The following is a 26,586-nucleotide window of genomic DNA, read 5'->3' on the forward strand; positions in this document are numbered from 1 at the left end:
CATGCCCTGATTGATGGAACAATATAAGGAAGTCCCTGCCTGCACTTCCTTGCCTTGGCAATCGAGTCGGCACTGTAAGTGTACTAGTTTGCCTCTGCGTTCACAGTCTTGTTCTAGTGTCCTTCTGTTCCAGCATCTTTCTGTTCCTTTGTCCGTCCTCCCAGGTAGTAACTTCGGACTGTCTCTCTGGTACTGACCTCGGCCTGTTCCTTGACCTTCCTGTCCGCTGCCTGCATCCTGACCTCTGCCTGACTTGTGCCCTCATCTGACCTCCGGAACCTGACTTCTGCCTCGTTGACTACTCCTCGGACTGATCCTTGGATTCTGACCTTGGCTGCCATTGACCATGTCTTCTGATTCTGGCTCTGTCTCTTGCTTTTTGGGCCTTTTTGGGCCTTCCTTGCCTCTCCAGGCCTTCCTTGCCTTCCTTGCCTCTCCAGGCCAACAGCATGAAGTCCGACAGCGCTCCCTTGCTGATCATGGGCACACCTCTCTACTACCTCTCCGGGAGACCCTGTGAAGCCCATTTAAGTCCAAGCAGCTCAGGTCCCTACGGGCTCTACCCGGGGGACCTCGGGCTTCCAGTGGTAAAGCTCATCCTAGCCTCTGTCTCCTCCTGTGCTCCGCCCCCTGGGGGCAGGTGCTTCCTGATCCCTACCAGGGAGCCATTCTCCACAGCTCCTGGACAAGGGTCCACTTCCAAGTGCAACAGCTTCTTTAAGAGATAAACTATATACAGTGGGGCAGATTTTCAAAGGGTTAGGCACGTAACATATACGCGTAACCCCCAAAAAGCTACCCCAAGCTGCCCCTGCGCGCGCACGCCCTGGGACACACGGATGTCCCAGGGCTTCGAAAAAGTGGCAGGAAGGGGGTGGTCCAGGGGCGGGACTGAGGCCCCCTTCATTGCGGCCGTGCCTGGGAATGGCGCGCCGGCAGCCGGCCGGCGCATATAACGTCTGCAACAAAGCTCAGGATGGGGGTTTAGGTAGGGCTGGGGTGCAGGTTAGGTAGGGGAAGGTGGAGGGAGGTGGAAGGAAAGTTCTCTCCGAGGCCACTGCTTGCACTTTTGATCTACTTTTTTGTTTACATACTATAAGGTGAATTTTGAAAGTGCGGCACATGCCAAAACTGGGAGATATGCGCACAAGTCGGGCTGGTGAGCAGAGTGGATTTTAAAATTCACCTGACTATGCGCATATCTCCCATTGCATGCACAATGAAAGCTTTCAACAAAAGGGGTGGGAAGTGGGCATGGTCTGGGTGGGACATGGGCGCTTCTGGATTTCCCATTGAAATTAGCACAGGCACGCGCCGGGGTCATCTGCCGCTTAACTTTATTTCTGCTATGGACGTGTAAGTTCTAAAATAAAGTGAAGTAGGCAGATCAGCAGAGTTTTAAGGGTCGGTAGGAGCGGCATTCGCATGCATAGGCACGCGCCCACTTAAAATTGAGCGCACATGTGCATGCGTGGTCAGGCTATTTTATAACTTACGCTCATATGCTATAAAATCACCACGTTCCCTGTGCGCCTGTTTAATAGTTACTCTTTTATTTATTTTTATTTATTTATTTAAGGTTTTTATATACCGGCAATCATGAGCACATATCTTGCTGGTTTACATGAAACGGGAGTGCATTAAATACATCAACTAGAACTGTGGTGATCGAAGGAGCAGTTACAAATAACAAGGGTAGCAGAACTTGGATAAGAAGGAAGAGATAGGAAAGAATAAATGGTTGAACGGTATACAAATAAATTAAATGCTATGTAAAAATGGCATGATTAATGGCTGAAAATTTGAAGTCCTTGGTTTGTATCTATGACGTGATATTAGATTGTGTCTGGGAAAGCTTGCTTGAATAACCAAGTCTTAAGTCCTTTCCTAAAAGTTAAGAGGCAAGGTTCCAGTCTGAGATCTGTGGGAATGGAATTCCACAGAGAAGGGCCAGCAGTGGAGGTGGCACGATCTCTTAGAGTGATGTGTTTGGTCATTTTCGCAGGGGGAACTTTGAGGGCGCCTCGGTAGACATTTCTGGTAGGTCTTGTCGAGTTGTATACTTGGAGGGGGATTTGTAGATCGAGGGAGATGCATTGATGAATAGTTTTGAAGATGACACAAATGGCTTTGTACATGATACGGAAGTGGACGGGTAGCCAATGTAACTCTTTCAGAATGGGGGATATGTGGTCTCTCTTTCTTGCGCCTGTTAGTAATCGAGCTGCTGAATTTTGAACCATCTGTAGTGGTTTGGAGTAGGAAGAGGGCAGACCTAGCAATAGGGAATTGCAGTAGTCTAATTTTGCAAAAATGACTGCTTGGATGATCGTTCTGAAGTCTTGGGCATGGAAAAGAGGTCTTATCCTCTTCAGAACCTGGAGTTTATAGAAGCAGTCTTTGGTTGTTTTGTTGATATGGGCCTTGAAGTTTAGCCGGTTGTCTATTATCACTCCTAAGTCTCGAACTTGTGTTGTAGGTAGGTTGGTGGGAAGAGTAGTGTTGGAGATGTTGGTTTCCAGAGAAATGAGAAGGATGTCTGTCTTAGAAGAGTTTAAGATGAGGTGTAGGTTGTTTAGTAGTTGTTTGATTTTCAGGTGGCATGATTCCCAGTAGTCAAGAGTTTCAGAATATGTATCTTTGATGGGGATGATGATTTGGATATCGTCTGCATAAAGGAAGTACTTTAGATTGAGGTTGGTGAGAAGTTGGCAGAGAGGAAGAAGATAGATATTAAATAGGGTCGGAGATAATGAAGAACCTTGAGGGACTCCTATGACAGAGTAAAATCTGGAGGATTCCTTGTTTTGGATTTTAACTTTGTAACCTCTGTTGTTGAGAAAGGTTTTGAACCAGGATAGGACGGTGCCGCTGATTCCTATAGACGAGAGTTGGTTTAGGAGGATGGCGTGGTTGACCGTGTCGAACGCTGCTGAGAGGTCTAACAAGATCAATAGGAATGAGTTTCCTTTGTCAAGGCCCATTAAGATATAGTCTGTCAACGAGGAGAGGAGGGATTCTGTGCCTCGATTTTTTCTGAAGCCGTGTTGTGGGGTGAAGAGAAGATTATTGTCTTCGATGAAATCTGAGAGTTGAGAGTTCACTAGTTTTTCCATGATCTTGGCAATGAATGGGAGGTTAGCTATGGGGCGGAAGTTGTTGGGTTCCTTCGGGTCAAGGTTAGGTTTCTTTAAGAGCGGTGAGATTGAGGCCATTTTGAGGTCATCAGGGCAGATTCCTTGGGCTAGAGAGCAGTTGATGATATTTGTCAAAGATGTGGCTATTGTGTCTGGAATAGATAGAAGTAATTTGGAGGGGATGTGGTCTGCAGGATGAGATGAAGGTTTCATTTTTCTCAGGATGGCTTGTATCTCAGTGGAGGCTACAGGTTCAAAGGTGTTTAAGCTGGCATTTTTGTGTGCAGGTTGTTGATATGTCTGGAGGGCTGCTGTGTCGGGAGGCAGTTGTGTTAGGAGATTGGAAATTTTATTTTGGAAAAACTGAGCGAGTTCTTCGGCTTTAGACTGAGCCATATTGCTGGGGATTTCTCGCGGTATGGTTTGAGTGAGGCTGGAGACATAGGCGAAGAGGGCTTTAGCGTCAAAGACCAGGTTGTGAATCTTAGATGCGTAAAAATCTTTTTTTGATTTTGATGTGAGGGATTTGTACTGGTAAAGTGTGGATTTGTATGATGAGATGGTGGTGTCGCAAGGGGTTTTACGCCAGGTCGCTTCTTTTTTTCTTAAAGTTTGTTTAAGTTTTCTGAGTTCGTTGGTGAACCAAGGTTGTCTGTTGGCTGCATTGGTGTGAGATTTTTTTGTAATTGAAGGACAGAGCTTGTTAGCTATATTTTCTGTTATGTTGTTCCATGAACGAATGGCAGCGTTAGGGTCGGATAAGTCTAATAGGGGGAGCTGGGAGACTAATTGGGTGTTGAGGTCTTCTGGAGAACATCGCTTTTTGTAATGGAATGAAGGTGAGGGGATGTTAGGAGTGTTGGTTTCTTCCAGTGCGAAAGAGGTGGAGATAAGAGTGTGGTCTGACCAAGGGACCTTTTTGTTCTTCAAGTTGTACGTGTTCGTAATCCCTTTGTTGAAGAAAATCAAGTCCAGGGTGTGACCCGCTTTGTGTGTGGGTTCATTGACTATTTGTTGGAATCCCATGGCAGATAGGGCTGTGAGGAGGGTTATACAGCTGTTGGATGGTGAGGGGTTGTCAATATGTAGATTGAAGTCTCCTAAGATGATTGCTGGAGAATCCTGGTTGATGAGCATGGTGGAGATTTCAAGGATAGGGGAGACATTGGATTCTAGGAACCCTGGGGGGGCGTAGACAAGAAGGATTTGAAGATGTTGTGAGGTGAAGAAGCCGACTTCCAGTTTTGAGTTAGAGCTGAATGGATGTTGGGAGAAGTTCAGACTTTTTTTGGTAGCCAAAAGGATTCCACCTCCTCTTTTTTTCAGTCTCGGGAGTGAGAAGACGTCATAGGTATGTGTAGGTAGTTGGTTTATTAACGCTGTATCTGAGGGCTTGAGCCAGGTTTCAGTTACTCCACAAATATCTGGCTTGGCATCGTTGAGATAATCATTAAAGATTAGGGATTTTTTTGTTAGGGATTGTGCATTGAAGAGTGAGAGTGAGAAGAGGGAGAGGCCTAAAAGCTGTGTGATTGGAGTAATCGAGATGGGGGTGAGGGTTTTTAAGTTCTTGAGGAGGGCTCGTCTGGCAGATAATCTTTTAGGTGGGAGGCGGTGTTGTAATGTTGGTATTGGGAGTACTAGAGACATTGTGAATGGTTAGCTGGCTGGTGCCGTGGATAGGCGGATGACTGATGGCTGGTGCCGTGGATAGGCGGATGACTGGTTGGTGCCGTGGATAGGCGGATGACTGATGGGAGGAGAGGCTGGGATTAGGAAGAAATAATTAATTGGTTAGGGCTCTGGATGAGCGTAGAATGGTTGTTTGCTGTATACTTGCTGGATGTTTGCAGTGAGGGTGTTTGCTGAATGCTTGCAGGATGGTTGTTTGCTCAGGATGGTTGTTTGCTCAGGATGGTTGTTTGCTCAGGATGGTTGTTTGCTGAATGCTTGCAGGATGGTTGCTTGCTGAGCATTTGTTGGACGCTTGCAGGATGGTTGTTTGCTCAAGATGGTTGTTTGCTGAATGCTTGCAGGATGGTTGTTTGCTGAGCATTTGTTGGATGCTTGCAAGATGGTTGTTTGCTCGAGATGGTTGAGGGGTTGTTTGCTCAAGTTGGAGAGGCTGGATTGAATGCAGGAGTGGCTGTTGGAGAGGTTGGAGTGGATGCTGGAGAGGCTGGATTGAATGCAGGGTGGCTGTTGGAGAGGTTGGAGTGGATGCTGGAGAGGCTGGATTGAATGCAGGAGTGGCTGTTGGAGAGGCTGGAGTGGATGCTGGAGAGGCTGGAGTGGATGCAGGAGTGGCTGTTGGAGAGGCTGGAGTGGATGCTGGAGAGGCTGGAGTGGATGCTGGGAGGGTGCTGGGGAGGTAAGTTGAGAGGTGGCTTTGTTCCGGCCTACGGAATCCCCTAGCCTAGGACCTTTGCTGGCTGCTACCTTTATGACTTTAGATTTATCTAAGGGTATGGCTCAGGGCTTCTCGGGGCTGTACGAAGGGGCGAAACAAAGGGGCCTGCCCCTTTGTCGCGCTCCTTCGGCGCGCGACGCTAGGCGCGCGGCGCCGGGCTGACTGCGGATTTAAAGCCCCTCAGGGCCTGCTCCTATTGGAGGAGCTGGATCGGTGGTCGGATCGTTTTTGGCGCGGTTTCCCTTTCAGGTAGGCAAAGTTTCTTACATGGCTGCTGCCGCGTTGTCGTCGCCGAGTCTCCTCGGGTGGGGAGCGTGTAGCCCTGGCCTTCCCCCGGCAGGGCTCGGCTCCGATCGCGCAGGCCTTCCCCGATCACCGCCGGGCAGAAGAAGCAAGAAGAAATGGCACCGGGCTGACTGCGGATTTAAAGCCCCTCAGGGCCTGCTCCTATTGGAGGAGCTGGATCGGTGGGCGGATCGTTTTTGGCGCGGTTTCCCTTTCAGGTAGGCAAAGTTTCTTACGTGGCTGCTGCCGCGTTGTCGTCGCCGAGTCCCCTCGGGTGGGGAGCGTGTAGCCCTGGCCTTCCCCCGGCGGGGCTCGGCGCCGATCGCGCAGGCCTTCCCCGATCACCGCCGGGCAGAAGAAGCAAGAAGAAATGGCGCCGGGCTGACTGCGGATTTAAAGCCCCTCAGGGCCTGCTCCTATTGGAGGAGCTGGATCGGTGGGCAGATCGTTTTCGGCGCGGTTTCCCTTTCAGGTAGGCAAAGTTTCTTACGTGGCTGCTGCCTCGTTGTCGTCGCCGAGTCCCCTCGGGTGGGGAGCGTGTAGCCCTGGCCTTCCCCCGGCGGAGCTCGGCGCCGATCGCGCAGGCCTTCCCCGATCACCGCCGGGCAGAAGAAGCAAGAAGAAATGGCGCCGGGCTGACTGCGGATTTAAAGCCCCTCAGGGCCTGCTCCTATTGGAGGAGCTGGATCGGTGGGCGGATCGTTTTCGGCGCGGTTTCCCTTTCAGGTAGGCAAAGTTTCTTACGTGGCTGCTGCCGCGTTGTCGTCGCCGAGTCCCCTCGGGTGGGGAGCGTGTAGCCCTGGCCTTCCCCCGGCGGGGCTCGGCGCCAATCGCGCAGGGCCTTCCCCGATCACCGCCGGGCAGAAGAAGCAAGAAGAAATGGCGCCGGGCTGACTGCGGATTTAAAGCCCCTCAGGGCCTGCTCCTATTGGAGGAGCTGGATCGGTGGGCGGATCGTTTTCGGCGCGGTTTCCCTTTCAGGTAGGCAAAGTTTCTTACGTGGCTGCTGCCGCGTTGTCGTCGCCGAGTCCCCTCGGGTGGGGAGCGTGTAGCCCTGGCCTTCCCCTGGCGGGGCTCGGCGCCAATCGCGCAGGCCTTCCCCGATCACCGCCGGGCAGAAGAAGCAAGAAGAAATGGCGCCGGGCTGACTGCGGATTTAAAGCCCCTCAGGGCCTGCTCCTATTGGAGGAGCTGGATCGGTGGGCGGATCGTTTTTCGGCGCGGTTTCCCTTTCAGGTAGGCAAAGTTTCTTACGTGGCTGCTGCCGCGTTGTCGTCGCCGAGTCCCCTCGGGTGGGGAGCGTGTAGCCCTGGCCTTCCCCCGGCGGGGCTCGGCGCCGATCGCGCAGGCCTTCCCCGATCACCGCCGGGCAGAAGAAGCAAGAAGATTTCTTGCATTTTCATTAAAAAAAAAAAAATAAAAATAACAAATGCATCTTTGGTTGTACTCGTACCATTCATTCTACATTCTTATGGTTTATGGATTATTTGGTGAGCATTAGTATGATGTGTGCATGATGTGTGCTTGGGGTTCTAAGAAGGGTCAGCCCAACAGGTCTTCCCATTTACTTGCATTCATTATGATAAGAGTGGCTAACTAGAAAGGGCTTTACAAATCTGTAAACGCTTTCCTCTCAAGAATGAAATAAATAAATAAAAAATCAAGATCTATTTTTTTTTCATTTCAAATTTTAACTAACAACTGAGTTATCTCAAAAAAAATTTTTTTTACAAGCACTTTTCCTTTAATTTAGATTTAGCTCGTGCTTTTCCATTGATAGTTGAAGGTGAATTGCACTCAAGTACATACGGTATTCCTTCTCCTTAGAAAGCTTACAATCTAACAATTACATTTTCCAAACCCAGATAAGGCCTTTCCTCAGTTCCCTCCCAGTCCACTCCAATAAAGGAACTTCCCTAACCCCCTACCTATCCTTCCTCCCTTTTCTCCTCTCCTCTACTCCCCGACCCCGAAACCTCACCTGCCTAGCCGAATTGTTTTTGTTTTACAATTTAACTTCTCCTCCGAGTAGAAGTAAGTTGTTTGCGCCAGCCGTGCCAAAAATGGTGCAGTCCCAGCCGGCCCCCACCCCGCTCCGCCTCACAACAGACCCCATCCCCAGCTCTCCCCAGCCCACCCCTTTTCAAAACCACGCTCGTATCTCCCGGTACGCGCAGAAGAGCTGGGGTTTTGCTCTGTCCTGGTGAAGCGCGTGCCAGCAGCCCTGTCCTGTCGGCGCGTGTGTGTTAAAAAATCCCCTCCCTGTGTGCGTGTGGGCAACCACGCATATGTGCGTGTACTGTATTTTATAACATGTACACGGCAATGCGTTTTAAAGGGCCCAAGTGGCCTGAATATGTGCTCCTCAAGTAGAAAACAACCCGGAGGTCTGGTGAGAACCCCATCTCATCCTTCCACCCCTGGCTACCTCCTGATTCATAGACATAGAAAATAGAAACATGACAGCAGAAAAAGACCATATGGCCTATCTAATCTGCCCAACCACCTAATTAATTCTGGTTTATAATTCCCATTGCTCCCTTAGAGAGCCACTGATTTACTTCATGGTTTATTGAATTCAGATACTGTTTTGTCTCTTTCACGCCCACTGGGAGGCTGTTCCATGCATCCACTACCCTCTCTGTAAATAAGTATTTCCTTTCACCCTCATCCCATGACACCTCCTTCTAGAGCATCTTTTCTGTTATATGAAACTCACCTACTGTGCATGGAAACCTTTGAGATATTTAAATTACCCTATCATATCTCCCCTATCTTGCCTTTCCTCTAGGGTATGCATATTTATTTATTTATTTATTTATTTATTTAATATATATTTCTATACCGGACTTCACGAATAGAATTCACGAATAGAATTCACAAGAATTTAGATCTTTACGTCTATCCCCATATGCTTTAGAATTGAAGACCACTGACTATTTTAGTAGCCAACTCCATCCTGTTTATATCCTTTTGAAGGTGCGGTCTCCAGAATGGTACAGTAGGGATGTGAATCGTTTTTCAACGATTAAAATTATCGTCCGATAATGTTTATATCGTCTTAAATCATTATAGAACACGATACAATAGAAATTCTAACGATTTATCGTTAAAAATCGTTAAATCGTGTTAGTGCGCACTAACTCGAGTTAGTGCGCACTAACTCCCCGTTAGTGCGCACTAACTCGATTTAGTGCTCACTAACTGAAAATGATACAAATAAACACTTTCCAGGTCACTTAAGGTCAGTTAGGAATGAATATGTGTTCCTATTGGCTGGCTGCCCTCTTATCTATTGATGTTACCAAGGTTACCACTGAGGTGATGGTTGGGGGGATGGGAAATGGAACTGGAAACTAATGAACACCAACAGAAAATGAAACAAAGTGTTCACACTTCCCAGGTCAGTAAAGGTCACTTAGGAATGAATATGTATGTATGTATTCTTATTGGCTGGCTGTGCTCTTATCTATTGATGTTACCAAGGCTAACACTGAGGTAATGGTTGGAGGGATGTGAAATGGAAACAGTTGGAAGCTTGACAAAAAAAGTAATGTAATGATCAGCACTCACGTGACTAGAACTTGTTTGTTTATTATTTTTGTTAGCAGGCACCTGAAATGCTAGTGCATGTTGAATTTGCCAATCACTGTGCATTTTAGAAAGGTGGTCCTGGCAGGAACTGTACACAGTTCAAATATATGTAATTGATTGTTGGTAAGTGTATTTTTTAAGTAGCCACACTGGCACAAGTATGTTTACTTTTCCTCCTACTTAACTCACTAGCTCAGCTTTGTAAGAAGGGCTTCTCTGCTTGTGTGTTGTTTTTGTTTGGTGTGAGGAGAGCAGAAACATCAGATCTTTATTCAATCTACTACAGTCATCTCTTACAGTGCCCTATCCCTATTAATACCAGGAGTGTTGTGATCTTCCTGCACACAGTGCCCTAACCCTGATACCAGTCTGAGACAGCTCCCTCCCTGCATTACTAGTGAGAGGCTGGCTTCACAGACAGGGGGGAGCTGCCTGACCCTCACTCCTGACTTCCCCCATGTCCCAGCTAGTGAATGGTGTGTGGGTGAGGGGGGGGGGGGGGGAGGATGGTGAAGTCTGAGACAGCTCCCTCCCTGCATTACTAGTGAGAGGCTGGCTTCACAGACAGGGGGGAGCTGCCTGACCCTCACTCCTGACTTCCCCCATGTCCCAGCTAGTGAATGGTGTGTGGGTGAGGGGGGGGGGGGAGGATGGTGAAGTCTGAGACAGCTCCCTCCCTGCATTACTAGTGAGAGGCTGGCTTCACAGACAGGGGGGAGCTGCCTGACCCTCACTCCTGACTTCCCCCATGTCCCAGCTAGTGAATGGTGTGTGGGTGAGGGGGGGGGAGGATGGTGAAGTCTGAGACAGCTCCCTCCCTGCATTACTAGTGAGAGGCTGGCTTCACAGACAGGGGGGAGCTGCCTGACCCTCACTCCTGACTTCCCCCATGTCCCAGCTAGTGAATGGTGTGTGGGTGAGGGGGGGGGGGAGGATGGTGAAGTCTGAGACAGCTCCCTCCCTGCATTACTAGTGAGAGGCTGGCTTCACAGACAGGGGGGAGCTGCCTGACCCTCACTCCTGACTTCCCCCATGTCCCAGCTAGTGAATGGTGTGTGGGTGAGGGGGGGGGGGGAGGATGGTGAAGTCTGAGACAGCTCCCTCCCTGCATTACTAGTGAGAGGCTGGCTTCACAGACAGGGGGGAGCTGCCTGACCCTCACTCCTGACTTCCCCCATGTCCCAGCTAGTGAATGGTGTGTGGGTGAGGGGGGGGGGAGGATGGTGAAGTCTGAGACAGCTCCCTCCCTGCATTACTAGTGAGAGGCTGGCTTCACAGACAGGGGGGAGCTGCCTGACCCTCACTCCTGACTTCCCCCATGTCCCAGCTAGTGAATGGTGTGTGGGTGAGGGGGGGGGGGGAGGATGGTGAAGTCTGAGACAGCTCCCTCCCTGCATTACTAGTGAGAGGCTGGCTTCACAGACAGGGGGGAGCTGCCTGACTCTCACTCCTGACTTCCCCCATGTCCCAGCTAGTGAATGGTGTGTGGGTGAGGGGGGGGGGGGGGGAGGATGGTGAAGTCTGAGACAGCTCCCTCCCTGCATTACTAGTGAGAGGCTGGCTTCACAGACAGGGGGGAGCTGCCTGACCCTCACTCCTGACTTCCCCCATGTCCCAGCTAGTGAATGGTGTGTGGGTGAGGGGGGGGGGAGGATGGTGAAGTCTGAGACAGCTCCCTCCCTGCATTACTAGTGAGAGGCTGGCTTCACAGACAGGGGGGAGCTGCCTGACCCTCACTCCTGACTTCCCCCATGTCCCAGCTAGTGAATGGTGTGTGGGTGAGGGGGGGGGGGGAGGATGGTGAAGTCTGAGACAGCTCCCTCCCTGCATTACTAGTGAGAGGCTGGCTTCACAGACAGGGGGGAGCTGCCTGACCCTCACTCCTGACTTCCCCCATGTCCCAGCTAGTGAATGGTGTATGCGTGAGAGGGGGGGGGGGGAGGATGGTGAAGTCTGAGACAGCTCCCTCCCTGCATTACTAGTGAGAGGCTGGCTTCACAGACAGGGGGGAGCTGCCTGACCCTCACTCCTGACTTCCCCCATGTCCCAGCTAGTGAATGGTGTGTGGGTGAGGGGGGGGGGGGGGAGGATGGTGAAGTCTGAGACAGCTCCCTCCCTGCATTACTAGTGAGAGGCTGGCTTCACAGAGGGGGGAGCTGCCTGACCCTCACTCCTGACTTCCCCCATGTCCCAGCTAGTGAATGGTGTGTGGGTGAGGGGGGGGGGAGGATGGTGAAGTCTGAGACAGCTCCCTCCCTGCATTACTAGTGAGAGGCTGGCTTCACAGACAGGGGGGAGCTGCCTGACCCTCACTCCTGACTTCCCCCATGTCCCAGCTAGTGAATGGTGTGTGGGTGAGGGGGGGGGGGGAGGATGGTGAAGTCTGAGACAGCTCCCTCCCTGCATTACTAGTGAGAGGCTGGCTTCACAGACAGGGGGGAGCTGCCTGACCCTCACTCAAGCAGAGAAGCCCTTCTTACAAAGCTGAGCTAGTGAGTTAAGTAGGAGGAAAAGTAAACATACTTGTGCCAGTGTGGCTACTTAAAAAATACACTTACCAACAATCAATTACATATATTTGAACTGTGTACAGTTCCAGCCAGGACCACCTTTCTAAAATGCACAGTGATTGGCAAATTCAACATGCACTAGCATTTCAGGTGGCTGCTAACAAAAATAATAAACAAAGAAGTTCTAGTCACGTGAGTGCTGATCATCACATGTCAAGCTTCCAACTGTTTCCATTTCACATCCCCCCAACCATTACCTCAGTGGTAACCTTGGTAACATCAATAGATAAGAGCACAGCCAGCCAATAGGAATACATATTCATTCCTAAGTGACCTTTACTGACCTGGGAAGTGTGAACACTTTGTTTCATTTTCTGTTGGTGTTCATGAGTTTCCAGTTCCATTTCCCATCCCCCCAACCATCACCTCAGTGGAAACCTTGGTAACATCAATAGATAAGAGGGCTGCCAGCCAATAGGAACACATATTCATTCCTAACTGACCTTCAGTGACCTGGAAAGTGTCTATTTGTATCATTTTGAGTTAGTGCGCACTAACTCGAGTTAGTGCGCACTAACGGGGAGTTAGTGCGCACTAACTCGAGTTAGTGCGCACTAATCGGAAAAAACGATTTTTAACGATTTTTCAATGAAATAATCGTGCCAAACACGATTTTCTTCTCCTGCCACACGATTTCTATCGTTAAGACGATATGGAAAACGATTCACATCCCTATTGTACAGTACATAGATTTCCAAGTGAGGTCTTACTAGGGACCTATACAGGGCGAATATCACCTCCCTTTTTCTGTTGACCATTTTTCTCCCTATGCAGCCAAGAATTTTTCTGGCTTTTGCCATCATTATAGAGAACCCGGGTTTGATTCCCAGGCTAGGACACTGCTCCCCTTCCAGAAGTGGAAATAATGTGGAAGCAGTAATCACAACCCTTGGAGGAAGTCCCTAAAATTGCTCATTAGTAACACCTAGCGACCAGACTCAGGGTTCACATTACCATGTTCTGGAGGGAGTTTCAGTCTGTGGCCTCTAGCCAAGAATTTTTGCTGGGCTATATAAGGGGGTGTAAGACGATATAAAAATAAGGGAGATCCCTCAACACCACCACCTCCTCCCCCCCAACTTTGGTCGTTGTAGATCAAGGTTCATGGTGTCATATTCCAACAGTTCTAATCCAGCAGGAAACCCAAAATAGTAGAAGAAATCAGCCAGACCACCCCCCCCCCCAACCTAAAAAAAAATCTCAAATTCTTCTTTAACATTATTGTAATAATAATAATAATAATAATAATAATAATGATAATAAAACAAAGATTGGAAGGCATCTCTGCCATTCATCTGTTAATCAGTCATATTAATAAACAGTAGCAAAGATGTTGTTGTCTTAAACCTTACCCATGCTGGCTCTAATTGATCTCTGTCCTTTGGGTCTCCCTTTCTTTAGCATCAGAAAGAAATTCTCTCCCTTGCACTAGTCATTGGAATACACTGAGGAAAACGATTTAAATATAAGTGCATTCTTTATTTTCCCAAACAGGAACATTTTCCAAAGGAATTCTAGAAATAGCCTTAGCTTATAATGGCAGATACTATCCTCAAGGCCCATCCAGTCTGCCCATTTTCCTTTTCCTGCATACTCTACCCAATTCCTGCCTTTAATCTCTTTCCCATGGGTTCGGTAAAGTTTTAAATAGCTGCGTGAGAGTACATGTACATATGTAGGGCAGCTCGCGTGAATGGCCGCAGCCATTTTATAACATATGCTCACATATATGCATGCATGGCATAAAATCGTCTGAACGCACATACATGTGTGCACAATTTTATAGGGATGTGTGCATGTGCGCATAAATGCCAGATCTACCACAACAACGGGGGGGGGGGATTTTAAAAACAATGCGCACCAATGCCCTTTTTCCCGGTTTGTTCCCAGTTAATCCCCTGTTGTGTAGCCTCCTTTTTACCCAAGACCCTTAAAACCCCGCTGACTCGCCTAGTAGTTTTATTCTTACACACCATCCATAGCAGAAGTAAAGTTACGCAATAGGGGACCCTGGCGCCACGTGTGCATATAAATACTTACGCGCACATTTCAAGGCAACTTCCCGGAACGCCCCAGCCACACCCCTTTTTAAATTTTTTTGGTTTGTGCGCGTACTGGGAGATACACGCGTACTCGCTCGCTCCCTAAAATCTGCGCAGCGCATGCTGACCCAAAATACGTATCTCCCAGCTTTGGCACATGAAGGGCTTTTAAAATTCCCCTTAAGTGTTTTATGTATTCAATCTTATATTTAATATTTTTTTATATCTATATTATATTTTTCAACATGGATTCTACCTTCATTCGTAAAAATAGCAAACATAATACATTACATAAATACCATAGACAATGGTTCTCTACTTGATCTTCAGGGGCCACTTGGCCAATCTGGTTTTCAGGATATCCCAAATGAATATTCATGAGATGTAATTGCCTACACTGAAGCCAATGCATGCAGATATATTTCATGCATATTCATTAGGGGTATCCTGAAAACCAGACTGGCCAGGCAGTCCTTAAAGACCAGGTTGAGAACCATTGCCATAGACAACAAACAGCACCAATAGTTGCTACAATCGCTAACTTTTTTTCCACAATCAAGAAATAAATAATACCGCATTTACTTTTTTCAAAAACTTTAAAGAATCATGATCTTCATGGATATTAGCAGGTAAACTATTCCATAACTTCAGGCCTGCTATGGAAAAAGCTTTCACTCTAGTTTCCTGCAATCAATCAAAACTCAAGAACTGCATGGAAATGCTGAGAGATGTGAATCGTGTCCTCGATCGTCTTAACGATCGATTTCGGCTGGGAGGGGGAGGGAATCGTATTGTTGCCGTTTGGGTGTGTAAACTATCGTGAAAAATCGTTAAAATCGTGAGCCGGCACACTAAACCCCCCTAAAACCCACCCCGACCCTTTAAATTAAATCCCCCACCCTCCCGAACCCCCCCCCCCCCAATGCTTTAAATTACCTGGGGATCCGGCGGTGGTCCAGAACGGCGGCGGTCCGGAACGGCCCCCTCAATAGAATCGTGTTGTCTTCAGCCGGCGCCATTTTTCAAAATGGCCGCCGCAAAATGGCGGCGGCCATAGACAAAAACGTTTCGACGGAGGAGGTCGTTCCAGACCCCCGCTGGACTTTTGGCAAGTCTTGTGGGGGTCAGGAGGCCCCCCCAAGCTGGCCAAAAGTTTCCTGGGAGTCCAGCGGTACCGCCGCTGAACGACCTCCTGCACTCGATCTCCTGCCGGCGCCATTTTCCGTACGAAAACGATTCGCGGCGAGAAATCGCTCCCGGAACCCCGCTGGACTCCCAGGAAACTTTTGGCCAGCTTGGGGGGCCTCCTGACCCCCACAAGACTTGCCAAAAGTCCAGCGGGTGTCCGGAACGACCTCCTCCGTCGAATCGTTTTTGTCTATGGCCGCCGCCATTTTGCGGCGGCCATTTTGAAAAATGGCGCCGGCTGAAGACAACACGATTCTATTGAGGGGGCCGTTCCGGACCGCCGCCGTTCTGGACCACTGCCAGATCCCCAGGTAATTTAAAGCATTGGGGGGGGGGTTCGGGAGGGTGGGGGATTTAATTTAAAGGGTCGGGGGTGGGTTTTAGGGGGTTTTAGTGTGCCGGTTTTCCTGCCCTCCCCCTTCCCCCTTCCCCCGATTTACGATTTTTTTTTTTTAATTTTATTATTTATTATTTCATGTCTCATTAATACATTACACAGTTCTTAAGAAATATTCATCTAGGAATTACTTAACAACTTAATCTTAAATCAAACTGTGAATATCCATCCAGGAAATTAAAATCAAGCAAAAGAAGAGCTGGAAATTTAAACAGTCTTAGAGCAGATAGTAAAAGGAAATAAGACACAAAGAATTTTCATTTCCTCCTATATATCATTTTTTAAACCAACTCATTGGTAGCACTTAGGGACTGGGTATCCAGGTATTGTCTTAGCTGGCTTGCCTGTGAAAAAATATACTTGTTCCCTTGACTAATGACAATACATTGACATGGGTACCTTAATAGGAATTTTATTCCCTTATTCTGAGCTTCACTTCTCAACGCCAAAAATTCTTTTCTTTTAACCCTTGTTGTATATGATATGTCCGGAAAGATCCTAATAACCTGTCCGTAAAACTTATCATTTTGGTGCCCAAAATATATTCTCATCAAAGAATCTCTCTCAGATGTAAAAGAGAATTGTACTATGAGAGTAGCTCTAGTATTTATACAGGTTTCAAAAGATTTTTCTAGCAGTTCTGACAAATCTAATTCAGATTGGTTATCTTTATCTTGTTTTTTCATTTCCTCATTTTGAGAGATGTAGTATATTCTTGCAATAGCTGGTATTGCTTCCTTTGTATATTTCAGGATATTAACTAGGTAACTTTTAAATAAATCTGTTGGATTTATTAAAGCAGTCTTAGGAAAATTCAATATCCTCAAGTTGTTTTTCTTCACCTGATTTTCCAATACTTCTAATCTCTCAAAATGGGATTTTTCAGATTTTATTAAATTCAATTGAATTTTATCCATTTTATCTACCTTAAGTTGTACAGAATTTACAGATTCTTCAACTTTTTCAATCTTAGATTGAAGGACCACATTCTTATTTAGCACTTCCTGCAATGTATTAACAATGTTGTTTATTGATTTCTGCATGGAAACCAGCATATTTCCTATTTCTCCAAGAGTAAAACTTTTAGGAGTAATAACAGAAATTCCAGCCAAGAGTCCTTCCTGGATATTACCAGTCCCTCCCTCCAATGGAGATGTAATTCCACTTTGTTCCATAGAGCCCAGCTGTGAACTTTCTGAGAAGCTAGTTGAACCAACTGCTCCTCTCTGATCACTTGTTGATAAAGAATCCATTTTGAGTATGGGATCTCCTCCAAGTGAAATCCCCACTCGAGGACCAGCTGGTGGCTCAGGAGTTGTTGGCGCCCCCGGGGTCAGTGATATTTCATGTGCCTGGGTGGGGAGACCCTGCTCTTTGTCAACCCCTCCAGCGGCACCCCCTTCTGGGGTAATTATAGGAGTTCTCGCAAAACAGTCCTCTATTTTGGGTTGAGTCAAGCTCTCTGGGGTAGACGAATAATCTCTCAGTTTTGCTTTTCTCTTTGTATGTGGCATTTACAAAGAGATAGCAAAATTACCCAATATGAAGGAAATATATATATTCAATAAGAGTCTTACCAGGAGTTTTGTGAATGAACACTTAAGAATTGAGACCGTTCCTTTTCAGCGCTTCTTGTGGCTGCAGCTGGAATGAAAAAAGGATTCCTTGCCAGGGCCAGGTTCGCCAGGCTAAGCCAGGCAAAGCCACGCGCGCCCCTTAGGCGCGCGCGGCTTTGGCAGTGCGCCGGCGGCTGCGGTGCGCCGGTTAGACGGAGATTTTATATCGTCTCACCCGGCTCCTCCCCCGGCTTCCAGGTCCCGCAAGGCAAGTGGAGGCAAACAGGTTCCAAAGGTCCCGGTAGGTAATATCAGCTGCAGCGACCCGATTTACGATTTTTTAACGATAAATCGGGGGAATTGGTATTGTATCGTGGCCCTAACGATTTTTTGACGATTTAAAATATATCGGACGATATTTTAAATCGTCAAAAAACGATTCACATCCCTAGAGGAGATGACCACAGAGCGTGAGATGGATTACACAACAAAATCTAACTAAACAATGTGCTTTGAAATAAATAAATAGCTTTATAAATTGTTAAAATTTTAAACTGGGATCTTTGATAAATTGGCCGCCAGTGGGAATCTCTCATTTTTGGTGATATATTATCATTTCACCGCTAACCGGTTATGATTTGCTCTGCCGCAAGCTTGGTGCCATTTGTTGCTCTGTAGGTGGCTAATGGTGTTTCATCACCATCTGTTCCACAGGCATGCACTCACCAGGGTCAGATGTTGGCAGTAAAGTAAGGTGGCGTGTTTTGTTTTGTTTTTTTAACAAGAGAGTGTGTGCCTGTGTGCCTAAGTGTGTGTGTGTGTATGTCAGAGTAGTGTGTAAGAGGACTGCACATACTAACATTACTAGTAAAAAGGCTCCCTTTTTCACAGGAAATCCCACTGCTGCTGCTTCACTGCTTTCATTGTGCCTTGGTATGTTCATACTACGCTTTATCTCACAATTTGTGAGAGCAAGATGCAGCGTACCCAGCTGGGAACACAATTTGTGTCAGAACACTCCATCCTCATCCTGATAGACCGATTCAAATTTTATGATCCATTAAATGGCTTTCTTTCTGGATCATGATCATTCTCTGTGTTCTTTCTGAATTATCATCATCCTTTATAAAAAAAAAAAAATAAAAAGGAGAGGGGTAAAAAAAAAAGGTGAGAGAGAAATTTCCAGTACTTTCACATATTTGTTTGCACATCGACGTCTAAAATTAACACCTCTATCTGATTCAAATATCCTTAAGCACTAGGAGGCCAATGACGATACTGTACAGGGAGCTTGTGGGCCCATAGGTGTACTGTACAGGGAGCTTGTGGGCCCATAGGTACTGTACAGGGAGCTTGTGGGCCCATGGGTACTTCACAGGCTCATTTTCAAGTGGAAATTCCTTACAGTGTTTCCCTTTGAAACTGAGGGCGGGTATGCACACCACTTGTACTGAGTGTACCCGTGTACTTTGCGCCTACCTTAAAGCATTAAAGCAGTACGCCCTGGAAAAGTGCATGCAGTGATTAGTTAACAGCATCTTCATGTGCATTTTCCCTCCCATAATCTAACCCTTCCCCTCTTTTACCCTGTAAAAGGGGGCAATAAAACTGTGGTTTTTTTACGTGGGTAAACACATTTACATGCACAAAACCTTTTCATTGTTATACCGAATGTATACGTGCTTATTTATTAAAGGTACTAGATATCAATCCACCAATTAATCTGCAATTCAGCATTCCCCTGTGATTTTGCAGATGTGGATCATTTTTGAATTATGAGGCTCCTTCTAGGCTCTTCGATATCTCATCCAGGGGTCCTCAACCCAGTCTCCAGGAGATCCACATGCATGAGATAGATTTACATTCACTCCACTGTCTGCAAATTGATCCCATACATATTCATTGTGGATCTCTTGAAAACCTGACTGGCTAAGTGTGGCCCAAGGACTGGGTTGAGAAACACTGCTCTAGTCACTGGTTTTCATGTCTAGGTTTTACAAAATCTATTTTACTTCGGATATGTATTGCTTTCTGGAATAAATCTTGTTTTCTGTTTTAATGATTATATGTTGTTAAATATCTCCTTGGTGTTTCTCTTCGTATCCTTGCATTGCATATTATATAGAGAGTTCTGCATGTATCAAAGTAATAAAGTGTGTTGTTAATACTACATACAGCAGAATGAAATACCTTCTATCTGTCAGGCCAATGCATTCAGGTGAATGCAGTTTTACCCACACTAAAACGCACATTTTGTGCCAATAAACATAACTTCCGATGCAGGGAAGAGTTTTACCTGCACAAAATGTGTGTTTAAAAATGTGTGCTCAGCATGGCGGACTCGCGTGGAAATTTAATGCAAATGAGGCCATTAAGCATTCCTTCTCAATGCACAGCGGTGAGCTGGGCCGAACACACATTTTCTTGAAACTTTACTTCTGGTCAGATGTGGAGTAAAGTTTCTGAATCCACAACAGGGCTCTCTCCCCTCCCCCCAGCTGCAAGGACAAGGGCAACAGCTCCACAGTGCATTTATTTTCTAAGCCTAACCGTGGCCAGATAGCCAGATAAATTAGGAGCACAGCCAAAGCTGTGCTCCTAATTTATCCTAAGAAAATGAACATAAGAAAATGCCATACTGGGTCAGACCAAGGGTCCATCAAGCCCAGCATCCTGTTTCCAACAGTGGCCAATCCAGGCCATAAGAACCTGAAGATTTATCCTATATTCTCTCTCCTATTCAGCCCTCCCCTCCTCGAGTTAAAACGTGCATTCGGCCTGTGCTGAACGCACGTTTTATCTCGGTGTGCGCACATTTTAATTCCTGATGAAGTAGCATAGCATTAGCTTACTGCAGTGGGAGTTAAAAAAAAAATGACCTGTGCATTTAAACTGTGCGCTGAAATTCTGTGTGCAGGCTCTTAATGCACAGGTTATTGCACCAGCCTATTTGTCTGATAGCTTAGAAAGGCAGTTACCTCTGAAGCACAGATCAGTAGAAGTTCAGGGATGTTCTTTTATTTCTGCCTGGAAGCTTGCATTCATCGGAAATGTGTTGCCTGACCATTCACTCTTGAAGTACCTAACATACAGTGCACGTTTAAGAGTACTAACAAAGAACTGTAAAGCTTATGTGGACAACAGGGACATTCAAATTGTTACCCTGTTTTCCAACAGGGTATCTGGACTTATGAAGTCATCGTGCTGTTCTGTCTGTCTCTGCCTAACCACTTTTGAAGCATGCATTCAATTTCCTTCAGATGGTAAAGTACCCTGGGTCCCACTCCCTGGGTCATAATTATCATGTGTCCCCTGGCATCTCCTACACTTAGAATCACTGTTTGTATATTTATCTTGCTTTTGTGTAGAGAAATAGACCAGTTTAGTCCAGTTCTGTTGTAATCTCAGAGCACATTCTGGTGTCATCAAACACTAGGTCATTTAAGCTGCCCTGCCATTGGTTAGGTTAGGGGATCATAAGCCCATGAAGATTTCTGTAACAAAGAAGGAAACTTCAGCTTTGTGAACAGTTGACACATGTTCTTGTTACAGGATGTATTTATCTGTTTAAAACACACTGCCATTGCACTGACATATTTCTTGGCTAACCAAATGCAATATTTATTTGTAGCTAGTTTGTCTTTTCTTCCCTCCATACGTTTCACTGAATTTCTTTTTCTAAATGCAGGGAATAACGATTGGACCACTTGTCAGATATTTGGGTGTTAAAAAGACCAACAAAATGCAATCTATTAATGAAGAAATTCACATACGGGTAAGTTGCACTGCAAATCTAAGCAGCAGAAGTATCGCCCACAAAAATAATGTTAGCACACTGATTAAGTATATGCTTACAAAAGTGTCCCATACTATCTACCTTATAAATGGGCTCTGACCGGCCCGCAAATGCGCAGTGGAGCACGTCGGTCAGAGCGGTGCGTGCCTGAAAAGAAAATGGGGCTGGGAAGCGCAGGAGTGGCAGCGAGGAGCAGGAGCGGCGGCGGTGGCACGCGCGAGGGAGGGAGGGCCCCCCGCCCCGGAGATCTTCCGTCTGCCAGTTGTGGATGAGCTGAAAGGGGAGGGGATTGAGAGAAGGGGAGGAGGGAGGAGAGAGTGAGCTGAGGGGAGGGGGAAGGAGGAGTGGGGGAGGGGAGGGTGAGAGAGGGAGGAGAGAGGGAGGGGAGGGGGGAAGGTGAGAGGGAGGGAGACTAGAGGGGGGAGGTGAGAGGGAGGGAGACTAGAGGGGGAGGGAGAATAGAGGGGGGGAGGTGAGAGGGAGGGAGGGAGAATAGAGGGGAGAGGTGAGGGGGGGGGGAGGGAGAATGAGGGGGAGGGAGTGGGAAGGAAATGGACCGAAAACAAATTTTTAAATGTAGCCCGTTGTTATGGGCTTAACGGCTAGTATACTATATATGATCAGGCATTAAGTCTTTTGTTTAAAAAAACAATCACTACTGAATCCTCACTATATACTAGCTTTTAAAAAATAATGTTTTTCTTGCTTTCTTTGACATATTTGGTCTTATTCAATAACAATCTTTTCCATGGACAAAGTGTAGGAAATACTAGTCCTTTTTAATAAAAAGCCCATTATTTCTCCCATTTATCTGGTATTACTTTAGATGCTTGACTCAGTGATCTAATGCTTCCTTACTTTATTTCAGCTGATACTTACACAGTTGGGTCGTATTCATTAAACCAGTTTTCCTCAACTTAGTCTGGAGACACACCTAAACGATCTGGCTTTCTGGACAATCGATATTTATCAGAGAGATTTGTATATATTGTTTCTCCAATGTCTGCACATATATCTCATGCACATTGCTTCTTGAAAGCCTGAGAACCAGACTGGCGAGGTGTGCCTCCAGGACAGCGTTGAGAAGCACTTGTGTAATGAATAGAACCAACTGTATACGTGTGGGATGAAATGCAGTAAAGAGCACCAACAATGGTGGCATGACCATCCCAATGCACTACTAACCGGCTGATGCGATATCGGCTTGCGTAAAAAGGGTGCTCATGACTGAGCACCCACCCTCCTAACATGCACCCAGCAGCCACCTCTCCTGAGCACACGATGCATTATTTAAATGAGGGGGTCACACTAAAAAAGGCATCGGGCGCCCAGGAGAAGTGGCTGTGCGCTGGTTAGAAAAATGGACGCTCAATTAATGGGTGTCCATTTCCCTAACCTGACCGCTGGCAAGATTTGTTTTTTTCATGCCCCTTCCTGTGGTTCTTCCTACTTAGTACTGGGATAATACTAAGGAACCAAAGAAAAGCAGTATTTTGGTGGCTTTGTGGGGGGGTTTCAGAGGCCTCGTAGTGTGTAAAAATGCCAGCGCTGGGATTAGCGTTTTCTGTGTTAAAACGTGTGCATCAAGCATGTGATGAGCTCTATTAGCTATGCGCTGGTTTGGACGCACGTTTTGGATGCGCTAATCCCCTTATTGCATTGGGTGGTAGCCTAGCCTGTCCAAAACTCACGACTAAGTTTGTTAGCCTGTGTGCTAGGCTCAGCGCATGATATAAGCATTGGCCTGTAAAAGAGTTGAAAAGCAGCACCAAGAGTGGCATCGACAGACCAGGCACCATTAGAGAGTGAACAAAGCACCAAAAATGGCAGGAAATACCCCAAGTACTGATAGAAGGCCAAAGACGTGCAAACAGTGGAATGAAGACCCAAAAGCACCATGAGAGTCGCAAAGCAGCCACCCACAGTGGCAAGAGCAAAGCTCCAAATGAGGGCACCAATAAAAGCGGTATGAAGACCCAAGGTGCCAACAGAGGAGCAAAGGGTAGCAACAGTCGTGGCATGTTGTGCATCACATTGCACCTAAAGAGCAGTAAGAGTGGCATGAACATAGCAAGGCACAATGAAAGAGGTGAAGCAGCAGCACTGGCATTGCCTGTGAAAAGGGTTTGTCCTTTTACTAGTAATGTTAGTATGCATAGTCCACTTACTCACTATTCTGACACACACACACACACACACACATACACACCCAGCGGCAGAGAATGCAGTGCACACAGGCACACACTCTTGTTAAAAAAACACGCCCCCCTACTGCACTGCCCATGTCTACCCTAGTGAGTGCATGCCTGTGGAACAGTTCTTTTTAAAAGATGATGAAAGACCATTAGCTACCTACAGAGCAACAAATGGCACCAAGAGTGGCATGAACACCACAAAGCACCTAAGGAGCCAAGGTACGGCTGATATCCATCACCTGCGAGTGCAGCTCAGCCTGTACCCTGCTGCTGGTCTCCCACTAGAGCTGCCGCCCCTGCCTCGCACAGTTACCACTGTTGTGCCAAGGCTAGATAGGCACGTGTAGCATTTTGGCTGATCCAGATGTTGTTAGTGAAATGAATATTTATTTATTTAAAAGCATTTATTACCCATCTTTCTTATGTGCAGAGTGGGGTACAATAAAAACATACACAGTTGAGTGAATAAGGCAGGACAAGAAAATAATAGATCATCGGGGGGGGGGGGGGGGGTGTAATAACATATCTTTGCTTCACAACAATTAATAATAAAATTCCTCTCCATCACCAGCATGTGAGCACAGCGCAGAAAGCCTGCTAAATGTTGTCTGAGAGGGAAATTTGTAATTAGGGGCTAACAGCTGCATTAGCCACTTAAATCCCATGTTCTCTTCCAGCTGCAAGGGCTGGTCATACAGGGCAATCATTTCTCCACCTTTGACGCTGCCTGCCTCCTACTATGAGATAGTGAGGTAGTGACACACCGCATCTGCTCCATGGTAGCTTGCCACTGACCTGGGGTTGGGGGTTAATTTCCTATCATCTCACTGGAGGAAGAGGCCAGCAAGTTGGCTTGGGAGATTGACTTTCATGTTCTAATGCTTTCCTTCTGCTTCTGCTGCTGCTGCTGTTTCTTTGACTGGCAGATTGGGTCCAAAGGCTAGAGCACTCCCCTCAGCACCATACTAAAGGATATTCCCTTTTCACATCATGCAACGTGCCACTATTTGCATGATGCCTCTATTGATGGTCTTACAACAGTGAACGCACTCTGTGTAACATGGATCCTCTTTTGCTGTTATGTGACCCCATACCTCAGCTATCTCCTTCTCTTCAGGCTTGGGAGTTTCCACTGCTAGGGCTGGGGTTAAGGACAGACCAAGAGCAAAAAGACAGCTATCACTATCCTCTTCACGGGGATTATCTTTGCCCCAGCAGCTTTGCTTTGTGCTTCTGCTACCAACCAGTGCTCTACAGAGATCAGCATACCAGTATCTACACTCCCAAGTTCTCCCCAGCTATTAGCTCTTCTCTCTCCTCATATTAAGAAAGTCTATGACATGATTCCTCTGAATTAGGACTTTCTTGAAGGACCGCTGCGCTGTGTTTGGCTGCTCCATTCTTAGTACAGAGTCAGACCTCGCCTTTGGTCCCCCACTGCCAGTGCCAATACCACCCTTCAGTCTCTCTGCCTTCTCCTGCTCTGCACTTTAGAAACAGAGATAACAATGGCAGGCGGCAGCTCATGTTCTTCCTGATTTAGCTTCATTTTTTATGCTGCCTTGTTTCCCACGAGAAAAAAAAATCTCTCTAGCTTGGGAGAAGGAGGAGCAGGGGTGATATGATACAGACTTTCGGATACTTGAAAGGTTTTAATGATCTAAAGACAATGACAAACCTTTTCCATTGGAAAAAAATCAGCAGAACCAGGGGTCACGATTTGAAACTCCAGGGATGAAGACTCAGAACCAATGTCAGGAAGTATTTCTTCACAGAGAGGCTGGTGGATGCCTGGAACGCCCTTCCAGAGGAAGAGGTGAAGACTAAAACTATGAAGGATTTCAAAGGGATGTGGGATAAATACTGTGGATCCTAGGGGTGTGCATTTGTTTGCAACATATTGGCAATCCGCAATGTATAGGGCCATATTTGTTGTATTCATGGGGAAGCGAAACGTATCGCGATTCCCACGAATACAACAAATCTTCACCGAATTATTCAGCCATCTAAAGGAGTGAATTTAAACAAAACTCCCACCCTCCTGACCTCCCCAAGACTTGCCAAAACTCCCTGGTGGTCCAGCGGGGGTCTGGGAGCCATCTACTGCACTCACGCTGTCAGCTGCCAGTATTGAAAATGGCGCCGATAGCCTTTGTCCTTACTATGTCACAAGGGCTACCAGTGCCATTGGTCGGCCCCTGTCACATGGTAGGAGCACAAGATGGTGCCGGCCGGCCATTGCTCCTACCATGTGACAGCGGCCGACCAATGGCACTAGTAGCCCCTGTGACATAGTAAGGGCAAAGGCTATCGTGCCAGTTTGAATACTGGCAGCCGATGGCCTGAGTGCAGTAGATGGCTCCTGGAATCCCCGCTGGACCACCAGAGAGTTCTGGCAAGTCTTGGGGGGGGGGGGGGGTCAGGAGGATGGGGGGTTATAGTTAATTAAATTTTAGCCAGGAAATGAATAAGAATGGAACGCATGAACAGATCGGGCCCCCCCTTGCCGAATGCCACGTATCTGCCCCCCGACGAATACGAATACCAAATGTAACGTATGCGGTCCCTCTGCACATTCCTAGTGGATCCATAAAAGTCTAGAGGATGTGAATGAAGAGGCATGGGGGTAGCTTGCGGGAATGACAGCTACTACCTGGAGATTAATACCCTTATTCAATAAACATTCTCACTGTCAATGCGACTCCACCATTGCTCTGATACTTCACTTGGAATACATATCCAGCGCAACTCACTGGGAATAAAGAAAAGAGGAATTGTATTCAGACAACAACCAACAAGGACTGAATGGCACAGGCTGGGTAAACAAATATGCGTGGGAGAAGCTTGCTTATTGCAGCAGTTACTACCCCTAACCAATTTAGCGGGTCATTTATCAAAATGTGATAAGGCATTTTTGCATGCATTAAGGGCAGAGAGTGGGCTGGGTTAGCCTGTCTGTAACACTGATTTTAACTATACCTCTTTGGATTGCTTAGGCTTATTTCAGGTGAATTGAAGGGGGGAGGGAGAGAGAGAGAGAGAGAGAGAGAGAGAGAGAGAGAGAGAGAGAGAGCCAGCCTGGCCAGAATGTCATGCCCATAGGTAGGTATTTGTATCCCTATGGTAGGCCCACCTAGTAACTCGAGGTGGGGATTAGGTAAGCGTGTAGGGGGTTAGGGGCCACTTTGACATTGTACACGACACCTACGAAGAGGTCTCATGAAGATTTGATGACATTTGGAGTGAGGAAACTCACTCCAAGATGAGATTTGGGCAAGGTTCTCTCAACCTAGCTTGATGGACACTCTACCTCTCTCTCTCTCTCTCTCTCTCTCCCCCCCCCCCCCCCCCCCATGGCTGGGACCATTAACAATGGTCCCCCAGTGGTTGAATGCAGGAAATACAACAGGTCAGCA

General features: G+C 47.0%; 1 protein-coding gene across 1 annotated transcript in view; it reads left to right on the forward strand.

Moving 5' to 3' along the window:
• The window catches only part of SLC9A4 (solute carrier family 9 member A4), a 117,741-nt gene that overhangs the window by 48,545 nt on the left and 42,610 nt on the right, over positions 1 to 26,586 (forward strand). Inside the window, 1 exon segment of the mRNA XM_029604833.1 lies at positions 20,868 to 20,954. Coding sequence (XP_029460693.1) covers positions 20,868 to 20,954 — 87 coding nt within the window.

Source organism: Rhinatrema bivittatum, chromosome 5, assembly GCF_901001135.1.
Source record: "Rhinatrema bivittatum chromosome 5, aRhiBiv1.1, whole genome shotgun sequence".
Taxonomy (NCBI): Eukaryota; Metazoa; Chordata; class Amphibia; order Gymnophiona; family Rhinatrematidae; genus Rhinatrema; species Rhinatrema bivittatum.